At 29.2% G+C, this 26,154-nt stretch overlaps 2 protein-coding genes across 8 annotated transcripts; both read right to left on the reverse strand.

The window, feature by feature from the left end:
• Positions 1-435: 435 nt before the first annotated feature.
• Positions 436-5,579, reverse strand: LOC135956610 (late secretory pathway protein AVL9 homolog). The gene is made up of 4 exons (XM_065507148.1): positions 5,242-5,579; positions 4,177-5,182; positions 1,760-2,348; positions 436-1,674 (listed from the first exon to the last, which is right to left on the reverse strand). The coding sequence occupies exons 1-4, from the start codon at positions 5,314-5,316 to the stop codon at positions 1,041-1,043; spliced, it is 2,304 nt and encodes a 767-aa protein (XP_065363220.1). The 5' UTR covers positions 5,317-5,579; the 3' UTR covers positions 436-1,040.
• A 4,354-nt stretch (positions 5,580-9,933) lies between these two features.
• LOC135959314 (leucine-rich repeat flightless-interacting protein 2) lies at positions 9,934-25,487 on the reverse strand. 7 transcript variants are annotated; one of them, XM_065510467.1, is made up of 8 exons: positions 25,226-25,487; positions 24,211-24,377; positions 23,993-24,140; positions 14,472-14,768; positions 14,039-14,402; positions 13,802-13,966; positions 13,550-13,734; positions 9,934-13,089 (listed from the first exon to the last, which is right to left on the reverse strand). In XM_065510467.1, exons 3-8 carry the CDS (start codon positions 24,077-24,079, stop codon positions 12,979-12,981), a joined length of 1,209 nt encoding a protein of 402 aa, XP_065366539.1. In that variant the 5' UTR covers positions 24,080-24,140; positions 24,211-24,377; positions 25,226-25,487; the 3' UTR covers positions 9,934-12,978. The 7 variants fall into 7 exon arrangements, with proteins under 7 accessions (XP_065366539.1, XP_065366538.1, XP_065366537.1 ...); XM_065510466.1 differs by having other exon boundaries at positions 25,170-25,487; XM_065510465.1 differs by having other exon boundaries at positions 24,211-24,674; positions 25,170-25,487.
• Positions 25,488-26,154: the final 667 nt, after the last annotated feature.

A 26,154-nucleotide genomic window follows, 5' to 3' on the forward strand; every position in this document is an offset into this window, starting at 1 on the left:
TTTTCACTATATTTAAAATTTGTGGATAAACATGTGCTATGGGAAAATTAGTAACTTCAGCAAGTATTTAGGTTTTTTTGGAGACTTTTTTCCCTGAATTATCAATTTGGATTTTGATTGAACATTCAACCCCAAAATCAAAAACGTGTTAACTTTTAACTTGCTTACCCCATTAACACAAAGTCTGGTTATCTGTTTACTAATAGTTATACTGGCAGTTTTCTGCACTAGCAGATTTACGTACTAGGTTTCTGAAACATAACTCCTTTAGCAGGATTAACGCCTATATTTAAATCGAGCCATTGATTTAACACAAACTGTTTTTATTTTGAAACTTATTTAAAGTTTATATTTATTTAATATCTTTAACCCAACCCATGTAGTCTATATTTGTTAAACAAAGAAACACGATTAAATAAAAATAATAAAAACAACTTGTTTCTTTCTTTTTTTTTGTAATTTTTAGCTTTGGCTTTTTGCTTTTCTTTATTTAAACATGTTATTTAAAAAGATTAATTATAGGTTGTTTGTTTTTGTCATTCTTTTTTTTAATTTTTAATAAATCCATTTCAATTAATTATACAAATTTGTTTACTTTTAATAAATATTTTGTGTATTTTTAAAGAACATCAAACAAATATTCAGCAGACTGCACAATTTAAAACCAACAGTAACAACTAGATGTGAAATTATTCAAATACTGGTAACAAACATAACCAGTTGTTATTGTGGGTTTTACAAAATATCAAATAAGGACTGTTTAAGTCTAGGGGAAGGAGGGAGAGAGAGATCACCAAAATGACTTATCAAAAGTTCTAGGAGTAGCAATACATTATACTGGCAAACTCAGGCCATTTGTTTAATGTCTACTCCCATTTAAGGGGAGGTTTTTTTTAATGTACTAAAAATATAAATTATATATATCATATATCGTATATAAATATTATAATGAGGGAGATGCACTGAGGATAAATGGGACTTGGGTCCTGGTACACAAACACAATGTCAAGCTAGGCATTTTATACAAATTCGTTTCTTTATTATACTATAAAAATAGCCCCGTTTGTGCAGGTTGTAGTTGTTGTGGTGTCAGTTGAATCAGCCACTTCAATTGCTCCGCAATTGTTTAAAGTTTCATTTTGTTTATTGTCTTCCTTGTCGAGTACTTCAGCCTCTTTGGCAATCTCTACAATACCTCGTCGGGGCTGTACCTCGGTATTTGTAACAGCGGTTTGATTTTCTGTGTTAACAGCTGGTCTTATTTTATCCAATTGATTTTCCTCCATTAATTCTTCAGCACTATCGATTAGTTTTTCATCCTGGCTTCCTGCAGAGGGTTTGTTAATGGGAGTACCCTGGTTTGATTCTTCGTCTTCGTTAATTTTCTTATAAACTACACCCTCTTCGGTGTGTACACTTATACCTACTTCAATTTTGTCTTCATTGGAATTATTTTGGAATGTTACGGAGATTTCTTGGGGTCGAGTGGAGTTTACGTCTGCAGTATTGCCGGGATCGGAGGAGGGAGATGCCGAGTTGGCTGGAGTGGTAGTAATTGAAGACCACCAATAGGAAAATGCGCCTTTGGCTTGAGAAATGGCACCACCCACTGCACGACTAGTGTTGTTAACCGCTTGATTTATTTTACGGCCACTTTCGCTATTTTGCATGGTTCTATTTAAGATTTAAGGGAAAAAAATAACCATAATTTATATTATAATCTAATTATTAAATTTCTTTTCTTTCTAGTTTTACTTACTGTGCCAACTTCAATTTCATATCTGCCACCGACAATGTACCCGAAAATGGATGACCAGCTGGCAGTTGCTCAAAGAACTCTGTATCCGGCTTGACGTCAAACCACTCTTGAAAACACTGGGTCTTTTGAAAAGCATTCATGAAATTTATATTAAAATGATCGGCATCTTTAGAGGTGGCATCGGTGGCCACTGTGGTACGCAATAATGCCAACGTATAACCCTGAAATTGATTACGTATCCAGTGTTCACTGCCCTCTGCATCTTCTTTGGGCGCATGTACATGTTTTAGCAAAAAGTCCATAAATCTGAGGTCTTCTGTAGTTAAAACTAACTGTTTTCTTAGTTCCGAATCACGTATATCGAGATTTCCATTTTCAATGTCCACCAGTACCTCGGCCAAATGGTGTTTCTGTTGAAACAATACATTCGAGGTACCAATAACGTAACTGAGAACAGAGGGATCGGTGAGCAGATCCATATATGGCAACGAGAGATAAGGCAAGCATAGATTACCGCTGGCAAATATCGAAATGGGTGAACGATACTCGTCGGGATTGACCATAGTTAAAGCGGTGAGAGTTGCGATGGCTAGAGTGGGAATGAAATGGATTTCTTTAATGTTTTTTTCTTTACATTTTTTTTTTTATGTAAATTTAATTTTTTTTAAATTTATTGGTGAAACATTTTTATAGAAAACACATGTTTTTTTTAAATTTTTTTTAATAATAAATTTTTTAAAAATTATTAGTGAAAAAATTTTAATGAAAAAAAAATTTTTGGTGTAAAATTTCTTTAATGTTTTTTTCTTTAAAGATGTAGAGTTTTACTAAAACAAGTATAAGAACTCTATTCTATTGTGCCAAATCAAGAAATTATACTTTAAAGCAAAAATTTTTTTTAGGTAAACTAAATTTATTTTTTTTTTAATTTATTGGTGAAAAAATTTTTTTAAAAAAATTTTTTTACTAATAAATTTTTTAAAAAAATTGTTTAAAATTTATTAGAAAAAAATTTAATGAAAAAAAAATTTTTGGTGAAAAAAATTCGAGTTAAAAAATATTTTTCCCAATTTTGACCCATTGTAGGTCCGACTTACTATGACGTTATATACATCGTTGCAAAGGACTTTGAATTATCTATCATTAGATATCCATATTGTCTATAGTATTATTACTATTGTCTTAGTAAACCAGATACAGATCTAAAATAGGTAAAAAATCTAGGTTGTCCTGGTTTTTCCTTATATCTCAGCCATTTGTGGGCCGATTTTTAATAGCAAACGAACCGGGTCTATAGCCGATATATTGCTGTATGAATCATGTATGTAAGTTATTTGGGGGCTACATAAAATTGATTTCAACGTACAGACGGACATGGATATTTCGATTCCGTTCGATCTAGAATATATATACTTTGTGGGGTCGCAAATAAAAAATGGAGAAATTACAAACGGAATGCCACTCATGGTGAAGGGTATAAAAACTACATTAAACGGGTTAAAAATATTTTTCACGATTTTGACCCATTATCGGTCAAATTTCCATGCGATATATACGTATCCATGCGATATATAAGTCGTTTGGAAGGTTTTTGAAATGAGAAATGAGACTTAGTAATCCAGATCTTATATAAGCCATTTGTGGGCCGATTTTCGCCAATTTAAATAGCAATCTAACCAGGACTAAAGCGAATATATTTGGGGGCTTCGGAAAGTTGAATTATACATAAAGAAGGATATGGCTATATCGAATCCGCTAACTATAACTATGAATATATATACATCATGGGTTTGTAATCTTATATTTATTCCCTTACCACTCATAGTGAAGGGTATATTGAGTGTGATCAGAAAAACATAAGTGATTAATTTGAAAGTGGCTGACGTCACACAATATCTAAACATTACTTTACAATGATTTTAACAAATTTTCTATTACTAATGAACGAATGAATCAATAAAATTCTTCAAAATTAATAATATACCTAGTATAGATATCGTTCTCATGGGATATTTGAGATTCGAAAACATGCAGAATTATAGCGTACGGAAAGTAAAATATGTATAAAGATTTTGAAAAATCGCGGTGTGGCATATCCTTCAAAATTATAAAGAATTTTTCATTCAATAAATTAATTTTATTTCTTATAAAATGTTTTAGAATTTTTTATTTTCTATGGATTGTGGAGCGATGCTTAACGAGTTAAGCTAATGGTATATGTAATTGAATGTGCATTAAATTTACCAAATATCTCTTTGTTATTTTATATCACACACATGTTTTTGATGATTCATAATCAATTGGAGTTTGGATGGTGGCGTGTTCGATTTAATACATGTTCTTTATAGATTAAACTTTTTATATTTTAAAATTTTCTGACTAAAAATAAACGCTAGTGTCTTTTGTTTTATACTCACATGAGGTATCCTCACTGGGTTGTCTAGTAAATGAATTACTACGTTCTAAACGTTTGCTACCACCAACCTCTACAGCTACATTTGTCAAAGATGAGGCATCAGATGCCTCAGCATCCTTACCCGTAGGTGTCGAACTGCTATCGCTATTATTCGACTTAATACTTTCCGTTGTGGCCGTCATAATACTGCTGGTATTGTCCACAAAATCACCACCAGCACAATTATCAATATCTGTAGGCATAATATCCTCCTCTACCTCCGGTTTTTCCGTTTTAATATCTTCTTTTTCGTCAGCATCATTTCGATCTTCCCTACAGTCGTCGGCTTTTATCAGAGATTCTGTATAGTCGGGCATGGGTGACAGTGGACGAGAGGTTCTAACACAGGCCACCTCCTGGAAACCTTTCTCCAAAAGTCTCGGTATTAACGAGGAAATACCCAAAATCAAAGCACACATGGTGCGCACAGGAGATCCAAAACATACCACCCTTCTTTGCAAGAGAAACAATTTAAATAACTGCAAGGTTTTGTGACGCCACTGTAGAACAATTTCCCGCAAAGATAAGCCCACATGGAAATGACGTAGTGGTCGACGTGACTCATCGCTCATTAAGCATGCATTTAATTGTTGATAAGCCTTTACCAAGAGCTCAGTAGAAGCAAAATCACCCGTTTCAAAAAATGCATCAGCAATCAGAGCCAGTTTCACTTCGATGTAACCGTATATGGGCAAACGAGCCAAACAACAAACTGATTTTTGCACCGTACTGCGCGTAACGTCAGCCGTTCGTATTTTCAGTCTTTCCACGGGTATCTGACGATAGCAAGAAACACCATAAACACTTTCTGTAGGATCTGTTAGACTGGGCAGATTAAAAAATACTGTATCTTCGGTGAAGTTATGTGAGCCATCGGGCAAGGCCAGGGTTGATAAATATTTCCAACCGGACGGACATTCGTTCATGCCAGTTGTACCCTTGACCAAGGGGGGATACGAAAACTCCACCTATAACAAAATTAATTCATTATTACTAGGAAAATCTTAACATTTTCTTTAACTCCTACCTGACAACCCAACTTGTGATGAAAACCCACTACCAAAATATGTAGTATTGGTGGTTTATTCTCTGCCGAATCCATATCGCTTACAACTCTTTCCTTTTTTTTCTATGCTATTTTCTTCGGTGTAAAATAATAAAATCAATGATTTGTTTTGTTGGTATTTAATTTCTGAACTATTGTCTGGTTGAGGAGGTAATTCTTTATTGTTTTTACTGATTACAGCAGAATTGTTTTATTTTTTTATATATATAAATTGCATATATATGTAAGTACGTATTAATTTGTTTATTTTTCTTTTCCTTTTTCTTCTATAAAAATTATTTGCACTGTTTTTTATTTTTTTGCAAATACTGTTGGCCAGTATCATTAACACAGAGTTGTTAAAATATTGTTGTTGTTTTTGGTGTCAATAAGAAAAACGCTCAAATGAAAATCGCTACACTGAGAGTATGGCATAGTTGTATTTGTATGTACAGAGTGTATTTTTTTTTTTAATTTTAAACGCCGTTATTATTTCAAATTTGAAAAAACCGTAAATTAAGTGCACATGTATATGTGCATTAAAATAAATAATTTAAGGAATTTTTCGTATAAATTGTTTTTATACCCTTCACTATGAGACCCCATAAAGTATATATATTCTTGATCGTTATAGATAGCGTAGTCGATATAGTCATGTCCGACGGTCCGCTTGGTGTCACGAAAAGTCAAGTAGAGTCGAAAGGATCACTTTTTGACAAGACCACACCACTCGTCAGATGTAATGTCATTTATACATGGTAATGCTTACTAAAACGTCGAAGTTATTAGACTCAATCTGTATATCAGTAGGTCATTATGTTTTCATCCAGATACCTCACCATGCTTGGTTAATATGTAGTTGTCAAGGAATTTGTGCCCTTTTTAATACCAGCAACCTTGATATATCCCTTCTATTATGGAATACAGTGCACTCGCGATAATATGAACCCCCTAATATATGAACACTTGTTTACTTCCATTGAACTTAGTTAATTTTTTTAACGTCTTCTTCAGAGTTGAAATCTAAATCAACAGGATAGTGGCTAAATTCTAATTCAACTGTATAATAATTTGGGGATTTTTCTAGCTGTTTGCTTTTAAATTGTCTTCAGCTGTCAATCAAAAATTCTAACATACACGTTTTAGTTAGTGCACCCATTCAGCTGGAATTCCATATTCCTCTTTTCAAAATAAATTGTTGGTTTTTTAAATCCAATAAACAATAAATAAAAAATATAACATAAGAAACTTTTATTTTTATGGGAATTAGATTCCATTCGCAAATATTAACAATCTTGCAAAAGTCAACTGGCCTGGTTTTAATTAGTTCATATTATCGCGAGTGCACTGTAGTTCGTTTTTCGTTAAAAGAGGGCCACATTAACTTGTCCACCCTACTGTATCTCAGTTGCGCATTGCACATATCCAAAGCAGATCCCATTCTGGCTCTATGCGCAGGGACCCAAACTAAAGTACTGTCAGATAGACCACCTAGCCTTGACAGAGCCTGACTGTCGACAAAAATTTCAGCCTGAAAAAACACTGCATTCGGAAGACAGTATGAGATACCTATCCCAAGTTTGTCACAGAAAACACCAGAACCAACACCACAGCTCATTTCAGAACCATCTGTATATATCCAGTTGTCATATTCGTACACGAGATTACCCCTACACCACTCGTTCCTGGAGGGAACTAAGACTTTCAAAATCTGTATATGGAGTAATATAGTCCGATGGTTTGTATACGATCGAAGGCAGTACGATCGAATTTTGACCTATTTATGATCTATACCTGGATTACTAAGCCATTAATATAGACAATCAGCCCAATTATGAATAAAAAATTCCGCGGGAGTTTGTTGCCCGGGAGACAGGTTCAGTTACTATTTAAAATCGAGAAAATCGGTCCACAAATGGGAGATATATTTTGAAAAACAGGGACAAACTAGATTTTTGACCTATTTTAGATCTATTTCTACAATGGGTCATAATCGGGAAAATTATTTTTTTTTGTGAAAAAAAAATTAAATTTTTGAAAAAATTTAAAAATTAAATTTTGAAAAAAAAAAATTTGGCTTAAAATTTTTTTCTCTAAAAAATTAAAAAAAAATTTTGAAATGAAAATAATGAAAAAAAATGTTGTTTACATAAAAATACAAAAACACAAAAAACAAAGAAAATTGTATTTTCACATATACAGTGGTGGCCACCAATTTAAGACAAATACTTGAATTTTTTTCATCAACTGAATTTTAAGTGCGATAGAGCCAAAATAAAAGGACCTTTAAGGGTATGCAATTTATTATTAATGATTCTAGTTTCTCAAAAATGTTTGGAAAAATCGGTAAAACATATTTGGACAAATATATGTGGAAATTAGGGATGCCAAACGGGACTGGGTTTTACAAATCCCGGGATTCGGGATTTTAGAAATGTAAATCCCGGGATTTTTCGGGACCCCGGGATTTTTCGGGACTTCGGGATTTTAGTTAAACGTCAAAAACATCAAATTCAACAATAAAAACTATTGATTTCATTAATATATTTAAGTAAAAATATAACAAATCAAAAACTAATGCATTAAATTAAAATAAATGGTCCATGATTTCCCCTAGCTCCACACAATTGTCCCCCGGAGTATTGTTTGAGCAGTCATAAATATCTTGATTATGCGGCAATCCTTATAAAATTTTGCACAAAATAAGTTGTAAGTACTCTGAAATTATACTGTAGAGTACTGCGGAAATCGGACTATATTTTCCCCTAGTCCCCTTCAGAAAATAACTTGAACATAAATTTCGTCAATGCAAGGGATACATGCTGCTCCCTGATTCAAATGAAAAAATCTGGATGCGTTTGGATTTGAAGCGAGATTGGTATTATAAATATGTTGAAATTTAGCTTTCTTTGGGTTCTTCAAAAATCTTCCTAAAATATCAAAAATCTCATAATATTTCGGGATTTGTTAATCCCGAAAAATCCCGGGATTCTTTTTCACAAATCCCGGGATTCGGGAAATCCCGATCCCGAAAAATCCCGGGATTTTCGGGATTGGCATCCCTAGTGGAAATACGTTGACCCACCTCAGCGAACATCCGCTGTTAATAACATGATATGACCGAAACTAATGGAACTAAAAATACGAAATTTGGTCCGAATATTTTATAATAATAAAAATATAATGATATAAATGTGAGAATGTGTTTATTTAAAAAAAAAAATTTTGGTCAAGTTGTAGAAAAATTTTATGTGTTAGTGGTGAATATGTTTGATTTGACACAGTCGAATAAAACACACTTGTGTGTTAAAACAGTCCTCATGCATACATATTTGTGGAAATATTTGAAAAAATAATTGACAATCACGTGGAATTTAGCAAACAATTTTTGTCTTAAATTCCTGGCCACCACTGTATGTACTCAGTATAGACTGATATATGGTAGGGCTTACCTGTTTATAGGTGTAATTTCGATTATTCTAGGTTCTAGTCATATTCTTTGGCAATAACCCTCATTCAGCAAAAGAGTTATGTTTTTATTTTTCTATATGTATTTAAATAAAACTGCAAAATAATTATTTTTTTAAGTTTTTTTTTATTATTTTTTTTATGTTGTGATAATTTCGTTTATTAATATTTTTACTCGTTTATATTAATTTACGTGATTTCTTTTATTTTTATTTAATTTTTTTTTTTAGAATATTGAGCGAAGCAATAGAAAGATTTTGGTTGTTTGATCTTACGTTAAACATTTTTTTGTTTATAAACATTACTTAGACACTCTGGTAAGTCCTGTGTACAACTGTAGTAGTAGCACAATTAAACGTTTAAATTGTTGGCAAGATTTTATTTAATATTTTTTTTTTATAATTATTATATAAAAAAAAAGAATATATATTTTTTCAACTTGGCTCAATATATATAATAATACATAATTGTATTTAAAAAATGTGTGATAAATGATAATTATATGTATATTACATTGTTTTGTGTTTGTTTTTAAGTACTTAACGATTTTTAAAACCAAATATTTATAATAAAGAGATTATAGCAAAATTCTAAAAAAAAATACAAGCCAAAGTTTTTACTTTTGATTTTAGCATAAAATAATTTAAAATATTTATGGTTGCTTGGTTCCTAAAATATATTTTGTTTATAACTTATTAATTAGAAAAATAATTTTGTTTTTACTTATGGCCATTAAAAAAATTATATATTTCTATATTCACTTTGTTTTTGTTTTTCTTTATAAAAATCATCATTAAACGAAATTGTATCATAACTTTAAAAAAAAATACGTTTCTGTTAGTACATAATTAAAAGTTTCGTTACTATTTTTTTTTCTTAATTTTTGTTGTTGTTTTAGATAGAGTGTTTTTTTTATATATAAATAATAAAAATGACGATTTTTTAAATAACAGCTAAATTTTCTTTTTTATACTTCAAAATTACAAAAAAGCACTAAAATTTAAATATTTTCAACAAATCAATTATAAAAATGTTTCAACTACAAAAAAAAAATTAATTAATAATATTGTTTGTAAGTGTTTTAAACAAATTGTTTAAACAATTCTTGTACATTTACTAAATGTAGCCTTTTAATTGTAGATAAAAATGTGTTAAAAGAGAGTAATAAAGAGAGAGCAGTGCAGAGCATAATTACAAAAAGAAAAATATGTATTGGATTGTTGTTATTCTGGCGGTGATTTTGTTTTTTTTTTTTTAATATTACACAGAGGTTTCAAAAAGTATTGGAAATATGGTAGCGATTTAAAGATTCGACAAATTTTTAATTTTTCTTTATTACTCGTACCCATGTTTTTCTAATTCTGTTTCGAATCATTAAAACTCAAAACTTAATGATTTTTGAAGTTGTTAAAGAATTGGCACACTATTAATTTGTTTATGTATAAAACTACAATATGAATTAAGGTTTTATTTAAATTTTCTAAAACATAACCTCAATTTTGCAATTTAACTTATTTGAGTTTATTAAATGTTTGTAATAGTTTAGGGCACTTTTAGTTTTGTTTAATTAAAATTTATTAAGAGTTTTACAGTTTAATTTGAAGAATGAATTTAAAATTTCTAATTTATTAGAGCTTTGAGACAGAGGAAAACATAACCTCAACTTCCTATTCATTTTTGAATTTTAAATGTTTAAGACAGGGATGGCAAAGTTCATACGATCGATTTTGATAGAGTTTCAATTGAAAAGTACCATGGTACTCCCGAGACTCATTTTCTCTAGAAAAAATCTTGTGTATAACAGTATTTTCTATAGAAAATCGTGTGTATAACAGTATTTTTTTATCACTGTGAACAATTTTGTGTAATCTTTCGATTTGTAATAAAATCTAAAGTTCAATATATAAAATCATATAATTTAAAATGTAACTTGAAAGTAAATTTAACTTTATACGTGTAAAATTAATATAACATTTACTGTTTAATAAAATTAGTATTGTAAACATGCATATTTTAAACTAAAAACAGGAAATATTTTTTCACTTTTAGGCATAATTACCATGTTAGCCAAACTTAGCTTAACAAACTTTTTTACAGCTGGCTATAATCATTTTTTGTAAAAAAAACTTTTATTACTTTGCCTCATGCAGTGAAAGCATTAAAAAAAAAACATTTTCAGAAAAATTTAAAAAATTTTCAGAAAAATGGTAACATTTTCCATAACAAAATGTTACAATGCACAAAATCGGGCGCTTTCAAAAACACCAAATTATCAATATTTCGTTTTTGAAAATCGTTCGTTTTGTATTACTCGATTTACAGAACAGAAGGTGATCAATAGGATGACAGTACATTTTTTTATATTTGTTTGAAGGCAGTTTATTTTTTGCATTTGTATTTTGATAAAAAATAGGGCAACATTTTAAAAATGTTACCTTATAAAAAGGCAACTTTTCTCTGGGCTAGAAAATGATCGAATCTTTTAAATCGATTTATAGAACAGGTGTGCTTAATGGGGTAACGTTTTTTCATTTGATAAAAATACTAACGATTGAACAGTTCTTAAGAAAAAAGGCAATATTTTCAAAATGTTACCCCATAAAAAGATAACTTTTCTTTGGACAATAAAAATGCTCTTAGTTTGGTATTATTGTAAATTTTAAACTTCATTTATTTACCTACTTTTCTTTCGAACGGCCATATTTTTGAAGTTTATGTTTTGAAACATTTAACTAATGTTTTTGAAAATCGCTCGATTTACTGAATAGAAGTGAAATTTTAGTATATTTGTATGAGGGCAGTTTATTTTATACATTTGATAAAAATGCCAACAATTAAACAGCAGTTAAGAAAGCTCATATGTTGATAAAAAAATAGGGCAACATTTTAAAAATGTTAACCCCTAAAAAGGCAACCTTTCTTTGGCCAAGAAAATACTCTAAATAATACTCATTTAGTTTTTTTTCATTCGAAAAATCGCTCGTTTTTAAAATCACTCGTTTTACAGAACAGCGGTGACGGGAACATAATTTTTTCCATTTGATAAAAATTCCGACGAATGAACAGTTAAAAAATAGGGCAACATTTTAAAAATATTACCCAATAAAAAGGTAAGTTTTCTTTGGACAGTTCATTTATTTCCTATTTTTTGAACGTCATTACTTTTTACTTGACTTTAAGTGAACCTATTAAACAAATTATTTTTAGTTTAAACCAAGATTAGAGAGTTTAACCAAGATTAACTAATTAATACACGTTTGAAGACAAAATTTCAGGTTTTGAAAACATCGTAACACCTTTTTCTTCCCCAACCAAATGTAATTTTTAAGGTTAAATTTGCCCACTTCTAAAATGGTAAATCCTCAACCTATTAAACCAAATTTTTTTTAAATAAACCAGGATTATTTAATAGATTGACCAAAATCAATAGTTTAACCAATAAATTTAGTTCAACTCCTTAACAAATTTTCAATCATACATAATAATACGCACCATATTCTGTAAACGCTTTTGGAAACCTCTATATCTATTGGTTATGGTTAAATACATATATGTAACTAATATATATATATTTCGTATATATAATTTTTTTTCTATAAATTAAATGTGTGTATGTGTTGTGTGGTAATTTTTTTTCCATTTCTATAAATGTATGTAAATATGAGTGTAATAATGATTTTGGAAGATGTTGTTTTGACATACAATTTTTAAGTTATTTGTAAAAGCTTCTTCATATTGCGTGTTATTTTGTTTTTTCAATTACAACATTTATTGACATGTTGCAAACACCATCAATTATGTATCGTTTTCTATTCTTTTTTTCATCTTACTAATTTTTGAAACGTTAAACTGTTAAGTCTTGTTCATGTTCTACTTGATGCCCAATTGAATTATTATTAGATGTTGCTTTTTTTCTCAATGCCCATTTCTACTACTACTTCTACTATTTGTATACGTTGTTGTCAATGCCTTATTTGTGGCGTCAGAGCCGGCGACATCGTTCACGTTGACGGCGGCTGCATTGACTCTAGTACTCGTCGTTGTCGTTTTATTATTGAAGTTATATGGCGGTTGTTGCTGTAGCTGTTTTTGATTTTGCTGATGAATTGGTGATGTAGAATATTGTTTATTTGTTGCCATTGTATCCTCAATATCAACGTTATTAGCTGTTGTTGCTGCTGCTGTTGTTGTTGTAGTATTATTTTGAGACATACGCTGCTGCTGTTGTTGTTGCTGATATCCATATATAGGTCAGAGATCTTTGAGCAAAGCACTTTTGGCATTCTTTAATTTGTCCAGACGTTTAAGAAGATGATTATTTGATGTTTCTAACTCTTCGAGTTTTTCCATTGTTTCGCGATTCTGAAATTGGAGAACAAAATCGTTGGTGAAACCATATTTTTTAAAGAAAATAGTTTTTTGAAGAAAAATTTTTTAATAGAAACAAGTAAGATTGGTATATTCGGCTCTTATTACCCTTTACCAGCTCTTTTATAGCTCGCTATATTTTAAATATTTTTAGGTAATCAAAATTAAAAAAAAATTAATTTATTAGTAAAAAAAATATTTTTTTTCCAATATCCTTTTCAAAATTTTTTCTAATTTTTTTTTTTCAAAATTTTCTGTAAAATTCTTTCAAAGTTTTTTCTAAAATTCTTTCAAATTTTTTTCTAAAAAGTCTTTCAAAATTTTTTTAAAGAAAAAAATTATTTATCAAGAAAATTGTTGAGCACAGACTTTGTTGTAGAATCTTTGTTTTTCGATTTTTTTTTTGGTAATATAATAAAACTATTGTTTATATTTTAATCCTTTTTACAATTACCTCTCTTTGTAGTTTCCTCCTTTCGATTTTAAGTTCTGCCTCTGCCTTTTCGGCCGCCTCTGCTGTACTTTTATAGCGTATAACTTGTGTTTCGGAACGTGCCAAACTCGATTGTAGACTAGCAATTTCCTGTTCAGCTTTTTGTAATTTATATTTGTAATCCGATATGATTTTATTAGCTTCTCCTTAAAGCAAAACAACAAAAAATTAAAAATACAAATAAAATTCACAACAATTAAAGAAAACACCTACTTTGAGCTTCATAATCATCATCGTCTGAACCTAAGGGACCATTTGAAGAATTGCCTTTACCTCGACCTTTGCCCTGACTTTTATAGGTTTCTAATTGCTCCTGCAACTGCTGGACTTCGGCCTGCAGTTGTTGTTTCTCCTCGCTAAATTTCTTAAGTCGAACATCTGCTCAAAAGTAAATAAATATTTGTTTAATAAATTCATTTATTATGCAATTTGTAAAAAATGAAACTTTACCTAATGATCCTTGTACCGAACCCAATAATTGTGCATTTTCAACGCTGACTAGAGCACGTTTGGCATCAGTGCCATCCTCATTTTCAATTGCCACAATAACTAAGCCTTGTTCTGCTATCAGTGTGTCACGCTCATTCAGCTGACCCTGTACCAGTTTAAGCTCTTCACTCAGTTTGTCCAACGATCGCTTCAAGGCATTACAATCGCGTGTCTTTTCCTTACACTCACGCTGTAATTGTGAATACGATTCTTCCATATCTTCCAGTTTATCTTTAAGCAACTGTATCTGATAGGTTTGTGAGGCACGATCATTATCCAACTGAGCGTTCGCTATCATAGCCTTACGAAATCGTTCTTCAACATCCTGTTTATTATAGAAAGAAATTGTTAAATGTTAATCATTGTGGAAAACTTAAGTATAAGAAAGAAATACCTTTAACTCATGACGTATATCTCTTAAACTGCGGCCTTCCTCTTCCAGTGAATCTTCACTACTACGTCTCGACGACATTGAATTGCCTCGCGTAGAGTTTAGTAAGCCAGTTACCGGCGAACTGCCCAAACCCAGACGCATGTGTGACAGTGGTGTTATGCCTGTAACGGTTGAGTGCATATCGAATACCCGATCTGCATTAGATTCTTGTTCTTTTTGCTGCCGTTCCAATTCTCGCATACGTATCTCTCGAGCTTCTGCTCGGGCATGCCTTCTGGCTGCTAATCTAGCCTCAGCCTGTAAGAGAAGAAAAAGAAAATAAGAAATATGTTAACAAAATATTAAATAAAATTTGCAGAGTAAAACGATTTCAAATTAGAATTAATAAAACAATAATTTTACCGGCATGTGAACTTATCTAACAGACAATTGTAATTCCCCATAAATATTACTCATTGTTTGGATTAAGCGTTCTTAATAACAAAACATAAATTAACGAAAAGCTTTATAAAACAAATAATGGATGACACATGTTTCGTATATCTTAAACTATAAAAAATAGGTGTTGCATAAATAAATATTTTTTAATATTAAAACCTTAAAAAAATCCCTTAATAAAATGCACAAAACAATCGACCAAAATCAATATGCTGTATAATTACTTGTATTTTAATTATTTCATAAACATTTTTGTGCAAAATATTCCGCTAAATATAATTCAAATAAAAGTACGTGCCTTTGTTTGTTACGTTTTAATGAAAAGAAAACAACATTAAAAAAAGTATTGTTGTGCAACAAAATTGATTCATCAACTTATAAACTTAAAAATAGGACTCAACCTACACTTTAACCAGACTCAAGTTAACAAGAGAGCCAGAAGAGTTAAAGTGTGCTCTTAAAAACTTGATGTTTTATTATACGAAACAGTTAATGTTAAGAGTAATTTCTCAAATCTGAATAGAGTTACCTAAATCTTTAAAAAACAATAATTGTTTTGCCATAAATTGTGTACTTTAAATTGCAAATCAATTATTATTATTAGAATAGAGTATAGAGTCTACTAAAGTTCAATAAATTAGAACAATTTATTAAAAGATAGTAAAGTGAGGGCAATTATCAATTAAGTATTATTAAACATAAATTTATTAGTATTATTAAAGGTATTCACGTCATTCATTCATCATTTAAATGCATAAGTTTATATTATACATTTTAATGATGACAAAGCAATATGCAAAACGTTAGGTATTCCTAACAAAAAAAAAATGAGAAAATTAAAAAAAAATTTAATATTTTTATGCTAACAAAAATTGTGGAAACTAAATTTTGGTGATTTTTATGCTTACAACTTTTTTACGTTTTGGGTTATAAAACTAGTATTGCAGTAATAATGCATTTAAAATATGTGCAGAACTTATATAAATATGTATACAGTGACAATACAATCGAATATTTTATTGAAAACAATTGCGGGATTATAATGCGGGATTTATAATAGATGGTGTATCTTTTGAACTCAGGTTTTGTTTTAATTTATTTGTCACTATACCCTTCACCTTCGTGAGAAGGGTATACATATATAAGTTTGTCATTCCGTTTGTAATTTCCACAATATAATTTTCAGACCCTATAAAGTATATATATTCTGGATCCTTATAGAGTCTATTAAGCCGTGTCCGTCTGTCTGTCTGTCTGTCTGTTGAAATCCAATTTCCGAAGCCCCCAAATAACTTACACAAGGATTCATACACCAATATCTACGGAATTCTTCCTGCTCGGTTGCTATTTAAAATCGAGAAAATCGGTCCACAAATGGCTGAAATATAAGGTAAAAACCAGGACAACCTCGATTTTTAACCTATTTTTGACATATATATGGATTACTAAGACATTAATATAGACAAAATGGATATCTAATGATAGATATTTCAAAGACCTTTGCAAGGACGTACTATATAAGAACATAGTAAGTTGGACCTACAATGGGTCAGAATCGGAATAAATATTTTTTAACTCGAATTTTTTTTTCATCAATAGTTTTTTTTCGCTAAACATTAAAAAAAAAATTTTAAATTTTTTTAATTTTAAAAAAACAATTCCAGAAAAAAAATAAATTTTCCAAAAAAATGAAAAAACAACTTTTGCAAAAAAAAATAAATTTTGTTTACTTAAAAATATTTAAAATTTTTATTTTGGTGAAGGGTATATAAGATTCGACACAGCCGAATATAGCTCTCTTACTTGTTTTTTATCGATTGATGTAGAACGCCCTCTCTGTGATACGCTTCACTTTGGAACAGAGTATCCGATATTGACTTGATTCGTTCTTGGTCTCAAAAGATGCCAGAAAAATGGGAAAAGGTCATAGCTAACAATGGCCAATACTTTGAATAAATTTATATTGTGCAAATGTTTCTAAATAAAAGCTAAAAATTAAAAAAAAAAATTCAATATATTTCGTAATTTCAGTTTTCAAAAACATGACCTTTTCAAGCGTAAAACTTTACAAAAATACATTTATAAGCACAATTTTTAGGATTGGCAAAATTATGAAAGCTTTTTTTTAACTTATGCTAGGAAGAAGACTAAAGCAAAAATAACATGTAAGAAAACTTCTGTGATAAATATTCTATTAATAAATCAACAGTTTCAAAAACTATAACAAAATGTAGTGAGACAGATAGTTTAAAAACTCAACAATTGGGAGGATGGCCAAATGGTGAAACAAAAATTTTGTGAATAATTTTTTTTTTTGGTGAAAAAAAAATTTGGTTAAATAATTAAAAAAAATAAAAAAATTTCGGTAAAACGAAATCGGTATTTTTCCCGGTTTTGACCCGAAATTTGTAATTCTGAATTAATATTTAAGTGAATTACGCTTAAATTTAATTAAATAGTTCAAAGGTCTGGTTTGTGGTCTTTGTCATGCTGGGATCTCCAAATTTGGGGCATATTTTACTCTTTGATTAGATACGAGTACATAACATTGTTTAAAATAGATCTGTATCCGATTGCAGATGCAGTATATTTTATTGATATGAATTTCCATAAAAAAATAGCTCCAGATCATAATATTGTAACCACCCAACTATACTGTCTTATTTGAGCAATTGAGAATCAGTATTTTTCTCTTCGGCCGTCTTATAAATGTTCTCCCATCACGATCTATTAAATTGTATTTAAATTTGTATGTTTTTTTTTTTTGAGAAATAAGAGGCCCAATTTCCAGTTTTAGATTATTGATAACCTCAAAGGAGTTATTTTTTTGGAATTTCTTTAACACTTGTCTTCGAGTTGTTTTACGAAGTCTTCCTCCGAAATGTTGAAATTTTATCCCATTATACAAATGTATTCTTGTTGAACTTTAATGCTTAATAACTCTGAAAATTGCAAAATTTTAATAGAAAATCTAGTAAATTTGATTTTATCTTAGAAATATAGTAAATATATATATGTATCTGGTAAAAGGTCATGTTTTTGAAAACTGAAATTACGGAATATAGCTTTAAAGAAAAGCTTCCATTGTACTCACTGTATATGTAAATAAAGGTGAGTCGTGTTTTTTTATCATATCTCAGCCAATTATGGACCGATTTTATATGTGATACTATGATATCAATAATACATCTAACCAACATACGGTCGAACGGACATTGTGATATCAATTCCCTATATATAAATATTAATGGGTATATTTCAAAGGAACCTAGCGATAGATATTCCATTTCATTTCTTAGCCACATTAAAAACATATTCTTGAAATAAAATTCCTTTAATAAACTCTTATAAATACACATGATTATTTAGTAGATATCACATTCCATTACTAGCTAACCGCAGAAATTTAAACTTGAAAACAATATTTGCATAGCGTTTAACTGAAATTAAGATTACAAAGACGTCTTCTGTAACATAATATTTCTATTTGAAAAAAATGACAATGTGATAAACGTTTCTTAATTAACAGGTTTATAAATATCTATTTTTTTCACAAATAAATACTTGAAAAATTAAACTTATAATTGTATTTATTTCTGTATTGATTTTATTTGTAATATATTTTATAACCCAATAAAGAAAGCTTTTTATGGTTATCTGTTAAATGGAGAATGTATTGATGTTTTAATTAGATAATAGATACATAGATATTTATTTACAAAACTGAGGTTTTCAAAATGCTTAAAGGCAGAAGTAATTAAATATAAACATTTGTTTGTATATTTATATATTTGAATTGTGAAATTATATTTTGGCAAGGTTTTTGTTATGAGTTTCATACCAATGTGCGAAAATTATCAAATTAGTTTAATAGAATATAAAAAAAACACTATTGAAAAAGTTTCCATGCTAATAATAAGTAAAATTTGCTGAAATGAATAATATTCTTGTTGGACTTTCACCTATCATATAATTTTAATAATTCTTAGGCTTAGTATTTTATGTGTAGTTCATCTAAAATATTGTTAATATGGCCAAAACTTTCTACATTGCTAGCATTTCCAAGAAGTTGATTCTACGCACCTGAATGACCAAGAGTACTTCGGTCAAAGCCTGTAAATTTAGCAACAAACGATAATTGTATGTTAAATTAAATTTTTAATTTAAATATTAATTTCCAAACGTTGATCGTTTATGAACTTTACCATAATTAAAATGTCACACAAATGGTAATGTGATTATTTTGCTTGTGTAAAGAAATTTGTTAATTTTGTTTTGTGTTTTTTTTACATGACGAAAGTTCCTCATTATTATATACATTTAGATTTCTAGGGGAAATCTGCACCCTAATGATGGGGTACAAATGTATGTTCATTAGAGAGACGCGATCAACAAAATTTATGTAAAGAATACAAGAAAAATCTGTAGAACCAAAAAGTCTTGGGTAAAATAAAATTCTAAGACGATCTAGCTATGTCCTTCCGTCTGTCTGTTATTGGAACGATAGGGACTCGATGCTTGGACATGGGGAGAAAATTTTCCTAGGTATTCACTTTTGATCATACAAATCGAACCAGAGTTATGCAACAAAATATGAGACAACCTCAAAAAAAGATGATAAATTTTAAAAATGTTTTGCTAATTTGTTTATATTATTGTAAATAATATCATGAACAAAAAGACATGCTCTGTTGAAATGTGTAAGAATCGATCCGTGATCTCCTAACCCCCATACAAAATTTCTTCCCGGAATATGATAATATGAAATATAAATGCTAATGCAAAAATAAGTTCCATGTGTAAAGAAATCACAAAATTATATATTTGGTCGATATTTGAACCCATATAAAGTCCAATTCCTAAAATCACTTAAATCCGCATCTCTTATAAATATAGTTATCATTACACATTAACCTACATAGTAAATGTCTTATAAATATCGATATCGAACTAAAATTCGAACTAAATATCGTTCAAAAAACTTTAATTAATTTAAATAAGACTCAATTTCTATTTTAATTGTAATGATTTTGAAGAATTTATGGAAAAGTTCTTTTAAAAATACATGGCAAAGTGTAACGTATTTTTTAGGCCGCTATGGCCATCTTCATCAATATTTATGTCCACATAGAGTTAACTAGTAATTATCATTCAATATTCAAGAATTTTTCATTATTACTTGTAACTTTACTATTTCCCTACAAATTGTAAAAATATTTAAATACAGCGAATACCTAAAAACTAATAAACTAATTCAGAGAAAGCTCTTTAAAAACAAATCTAAAATTCGTGATTTTCGCAACAATTGTGAAAAAATTAAAATAAAATTCCCACAAAACTACATGTGTGTTTTCTTTTGTTAAGATGGCATGTGTAATTTTAATTAAGCTTACAATCTGGTTGGCTTCATCAAGGAATTGCACTAGTAGTTCATCATACGGTTCGGCATACTCATCATCATCAACGCCATCGTCATTTAAATCATTGTTATCATCATGCTCATTGTAACTGCTTTCTTTATTTGCAACCAAAGACGACTCTGGAGTATCGTCAGTTGTTTGCTTAGACTTTGTGTCTGAAGAGGTTGACATTTTGTTGTCATTGTTGTCAGACGTAGTCAGTGGCAGTTCGTCAACAATAGAACTATTGGTGATTTGCACGGGAGTGCTGCTAGTGGTGTCTTTATTTAACAATGTATTCTCATTGGGTTCTTTTTCTTCGTTCTCTTGTTCTTCTTCTTGGAAAGACTCTGGTTGGTGTTGTTGTTGTTTTTTATCAATTTTATTATTATCTTTATTTCCTTCTTCGCTAATAATATTTGCAGTCGCCGCAGACGTAGCCGCTGTTGGTAATGTTATTATTGTCGAGGCTAATTCATTGTCTTCTTGTTGTTCTTCTTCGTTTTGTTTATCAATGTTATCAATACTCGACGATAATGAGTCTCCCACCTGTTGTTGTTGTTGCCTTTCTTCGTCTTTCACTTCGTTATTATGATTATTATTGTTGTTATTATCATTTTCTATAGCTTGCAATTGCACCTCTGACTTTTTGTCAACTTCATCTTCTTCCTTTAATTCTTCAATATCTTTATTTAACAGCTCGATACTGGTAGTAGAGTTTACGTTTTCGTTGTTGTTATTTTCGCTAATTTCTTCTTTAGTTTCTGTATCGTCGAGTTCTTTTAAATCTGTATCGCTAAAATCAAACAACTCCTCGATGATTTCATCGTTTGCCACTTCAACATTGTTGTTGCTGCTACTAGTGCTGTTTTTGTTATTCGTTTTTTTGCTGCTGTTGTTGTTGTTGACATTAGAAGTGTTTGTAGTTTTTTTAGTTTTTGATGTTTTCAATGCTTTTTTAATGAATTTCTTACTACTATTGTTGTTGTTATTGTTCTTTTTATTAGTTTTTGTTAAACTCGAATTTGCGGTTGTTGCTGTAGTCACAACATTTTTATCAGTTAATTTCTGTTCCACTGACATTTTAACTTAGTTTTTTTTTTACTTATTTAAATTTAATTCATACAGCTTATTTTTTTTAAGAAACTTTATTATTGTAATAATTTTTAATGGGTTTTCTGTACTTTATTTTGTATTTTACTTGCGTTTGACTACGTAATCACAGCTTGTTTTCAAATACGTAGATGACTTATATTTACATTTAAACAAAAAATATTTATTAAACAAAAAATAAGTAAGTAAATCAACAAAACTCGATTTTTTCTTAAAATTATGTTTTTTTCTTTATACAATCCACGGATTATTTCGTTTTTAACTTGTGTACGCTTACTCACTGTGTCGACAACTGACGATCTAACTCTCTTTATCGTTTAAAAGTAGCTAATAAATTTTTAGTAGACAGGGTTGACATGCATGAGGAATTCATTTTAGCGTTTTTCGTCGTTTTCAAAGAGAGTGTACAAAACATGTTTTAATAATAGTGATCGCATGAGTAAATCGTAAATTTATGAATGAAAACACACAAAATACAATACAATTCTCAAATTATAACAATAAATTAATTATTTCCAATCTACATATGTACCTAGAGTTATGTAATATGTAGTTGTGATTGCAAGCCGCTTCCCAGCAATCATTAAGGTTTGATTTCATATTGAAAATGTTTTGAAATCTCAAATGTTTGGGCATGACTTGATATAAATATTAGAATAAGAGTTTTTAAAATTTCTTAATTTTTTTTCTTAATTAGAGAAGTGCTATAAATCTCAAATCTTATCAATTTCATTTATTGTAATATGTATTTGAAAGCCATATTTTTTTAAGATAAATTCAAATTTACATAGTTTTCTATTGAAATATATTTAGTTTGGAAGCCCAGACTAAGCTGTTTTCAGGCAATGTATGTATTGTATCCATTTTAAACAATGTTATACTCTAAGAAAAATATGCCCCCAGTTTTAGGTGCATATTTTGAAATAGTATACCACGAAGGAAGCTTTATCAGTTGCCGTTATAAGGGAATGACAAAATTGTTCAAAGAAGACTATTGAAACTTTAATTGGTGCAATGCATCGTCGCTGTGAAGCTATAATACAAAACAAGGAATAGCCATCAAAGTACTGAATAACTAAAAGGGCCATAAAATGTTTGTAAGGATGAAACATAAGTTTCCATTGTTTTGTCAATACCGTAAAAATAAATACTATTATAGTTTTTTTTTGTATTTTCGGAATTTATTTCAAGATATCGCCCATTTTATGTTTATATGACCGAAATAAATATTGATACAAAACTCCATATTAAAAAAGTATGGTCGGTCAAGTCCAACCATATAATACCTTATACTGGGCAAATGAGCCAAAACATTTTATTTTCGTGAATGATTTTCAGAAAGAAGTTGGCTTTATATGGGATCTATGACTAATTATGAACCAATGTTTTTAAAGAACAATTCGAATCTTATATACTCAACAACAACCAACATCATATTTTAAGAAAAGAGAGCAGGCAAAAATTATTAAAACGCATGCAATTTTGCCGATCTTGATTTATACCAACCAAATACGCTATAAAAAAATTAAAATATAGGCTGATAGTGTCTTGATATCTACTTTTTCATCTGTTGTATCCGTTAAATGATATGAATTAAAAAGCTAAAACTTACTGATGCCACAACTTAAATCCAATTTAAAATGTATATCTTATTATTAGTATTATTAATAAAAAAAAATATTTTTGTAGAAAACCCCCTAACTATTCAATAATTTTGCCAATAATGCAAACCCAGTTCAAAAGTGACAGAACTCAATATTTTAATTTTTCAGAAATCGCAAAAAATTATATACCAATTGAAAGTAATAAAAGATAAACATAATTGTTTTTTTAGCAACAACGAAATTCACTGATATTTTTTATAAATAAACAAGTGTATTGTGCATAGTTTAAGCATACATAGGTATAAACCCGAAAAATTAATTTTGGGTTGTAACACTTTTGAACTGGATGTGCGATATGTAGAATTAAATTGTGGCCATAAAAATATATTGTAGAAGAAAGAATTCAATATTCCCGAAATAAACAGTTTTTTGCACTTTTGTTTTGGTTTTGAATATAATCCCTAGATACCTTTTTATTAAAGGTTTCTCCTTAAAATGAAAATATTCGTGTATGACATCATGTGAAAAGTGTGTAAGAGTTCAGCTTTTTTGCAAAAACTTCTACTGAAAACTTTTTTTATTTTATTTTTATTAACAATTTATGTAATAAAGCCTTTATTATTTTAACATTTCCTAACAATTATTTTAACATTTCAGCCAACCATACAGAGATGCAAATAAACTAATTAAAAATTGACAACACCACCTAATTTTTGTAAAACTTGAATAGAATGCATAATCGATAATGAACTACATATTTAAAACAGCTAACAGCACTGTTTAAAAACGTACATTCATATAAAAGTATGTACACGATAATAATTGATTGATTGATTCTCTTATTCCTTATTTGGGAGAACAAAAACAAAGCTGTTTATTACGAATAACAATATTATGTAGGTACCTACATAATGTTTATTTTATGTACATTCAAACATAAAACATAATAACTTATAGATTTATTTACCTCTTTTGCTATTTGATCCAAAGCTTGATCCTCGGCATTGACACGCGAATTTACACGACGCCGTCCTACGGCACTTGTAGTATCCATATTATCCTATAATCCAGTTGTTGTTCTTGTTGTTGTTGTTACTATTGTTTTTTACGATGAGCTATAAATGCGAGATTATTTTTGTGTTTAGAAAATATCAATCATCACAATATAATTTCTATAAAACATACATTACAAAAAACAAAACACAAACACACGTACTCAATGGAACAGAGGAACAGTAACAAATTCTCAAAGCTTTTATTTTTTTGGTTGTTGTTCTTTTGAACAACATAAAAAACGAACAAATCTATTTGCTGTTGTTACTACTAGTGTTATTTTTTTTATGTTTTTTTAGCTGTTGTATATTGTGATGATGATGATGATGAATGAACGCAAAGAACGAACAAACTAGGTGAAGATTGCTTTTATTATTTTGCTTTTTAGAGTAAGTGTAGACGTTGTTTTTAATTTTAGTTGCTTTTTTCTATTTAAAAAACATTATGCGGTAAGTTGATTCAATATGTATGAGACACTTTACTTTGCACACGATTTTTATTATTATTCGTTACTTTTTTTATATTTTATTACTGTCAAAAACACATTAAGGCCTTATTTGGACGCTATTTTTTCTACTAACGACTTAAAGTCGATGCTACAAATCAAGAAATGTACATAAATAATAATGTGGTATAAATATATAAAAAAATATGTTATGTATCAACAAATATGGCATTAAGGAATTATTTGCATATTATTATAACAATATAAATGAAATTTTCAAAATATGTTTTAAAACTTTAAATTGATTTCCAATCAGCCTTGACGAAAAATTTAGTCAGTGGTTAATTTTTTTGTTTTAATTTGTATGTGTTGTGTGTGTTTTTACTGCACTTGGGGTGGGTTTTCTGAATTGATCGATTATTGCGGTCGCTGCGCTGTTGGCAGCTCGGCTGACAAGCTAAAGCTGCTGTGCCGAAATCAACACCTTCGCTTTTTTCTTTCTTTCGTTCACTCCTTTTTCAATAGTTGACTACTACTTTTTTTATATTATTAACATTATCATTATGATAGTATTTAAACAAAAATATTTTTATTTCTCTAGATTTTTTAACTAATTTTCCATTCCAAAATATTTTTTAGTTAGCACCTTTTTTACTTCGAATGTTAACACAAAAAATAGGAAGAAAAAAGTTCATGTCACACTTGAGATGGGTAGTATTTTTTTGCAGCACTCTTCTCTCCCATATTTTCCAATTGAAACAATTAAAATAATGTCGTTATAGCCATGTATGTAAGGCCTGGAAACATCTAAACTATTTGTATGTATTTATATTTGGCTATTTAGGTTGATAAATTCAATTTTTTGCTATTATTATTGTATTCAATTATTTTTTAATTCTCTTTTTTTCACAAATTCACTGCTCTGGCACACATACTAGCGAGGTACAAAAAATCTTACTGCCAGGAGTTGCCATTTTCGTTCATGTAATAGCAGTGTTGTAAAAAAGAGCAACAAATTATGAGTATTCTGTGTTGTTAACTTTTGTGTATCGAAGCATAAATAAATTTTGTCAAAAATCGCTAGGAATAATAAATTTTGATATCGTTCGAATAAACAACATGGAGAAATATTTTGATGTAAAATTTAAAAAGTAGGACTTCTTGTCACATAAAAAAATGTAATCTGGCTATTTAGTCAATTTATAATTTTTTAAAATTATTTTAAAACATAAATAAAGCATTTTTTAATTTTTCCAAAAATTAAAATCGGTAATAGATTAACGAGTTTACTGAATATGATAAAAATCACAAGTTTGTGATATCTTATGGAATTCATGATATGTATATTTTTTATGATGAGAGCTTTTTTGATTCTAAAAATTTAAATATAAAAATTGATGCCTGATCTCTTATAGTAGAATAAATAAGATTAATTTTTATATAACTGAAAATATTTCATATAACAAAAGTTATTATAACGTTAAAGTCTGATATGACGAAAATGTTTTTCCAACAAAGTCAGCGTTCGAAATATAAACTGTCTTTAGGATACCATTTACCAGATATTAAAATTATACTAATTTTAAAATCGTTAGATTTTACGTGAAAGTCGCTAAGTTACCATAACTGAT

The sequence above is a fragment of the Calliphora vicina genome, chromosome 4 (assembly GCF_958450345.1).
Source record: "Calliphora vicina chromosome 4, idCalVici1.1, whole genome shotgun sequence".
NCBI classification, from domain to species: domain Eukaryota; kingdom Metazoa; phylum Arthropoda; class Insecta; order Diptera; family Calliphoridae; genus Calliphora; species Calliphora vicina.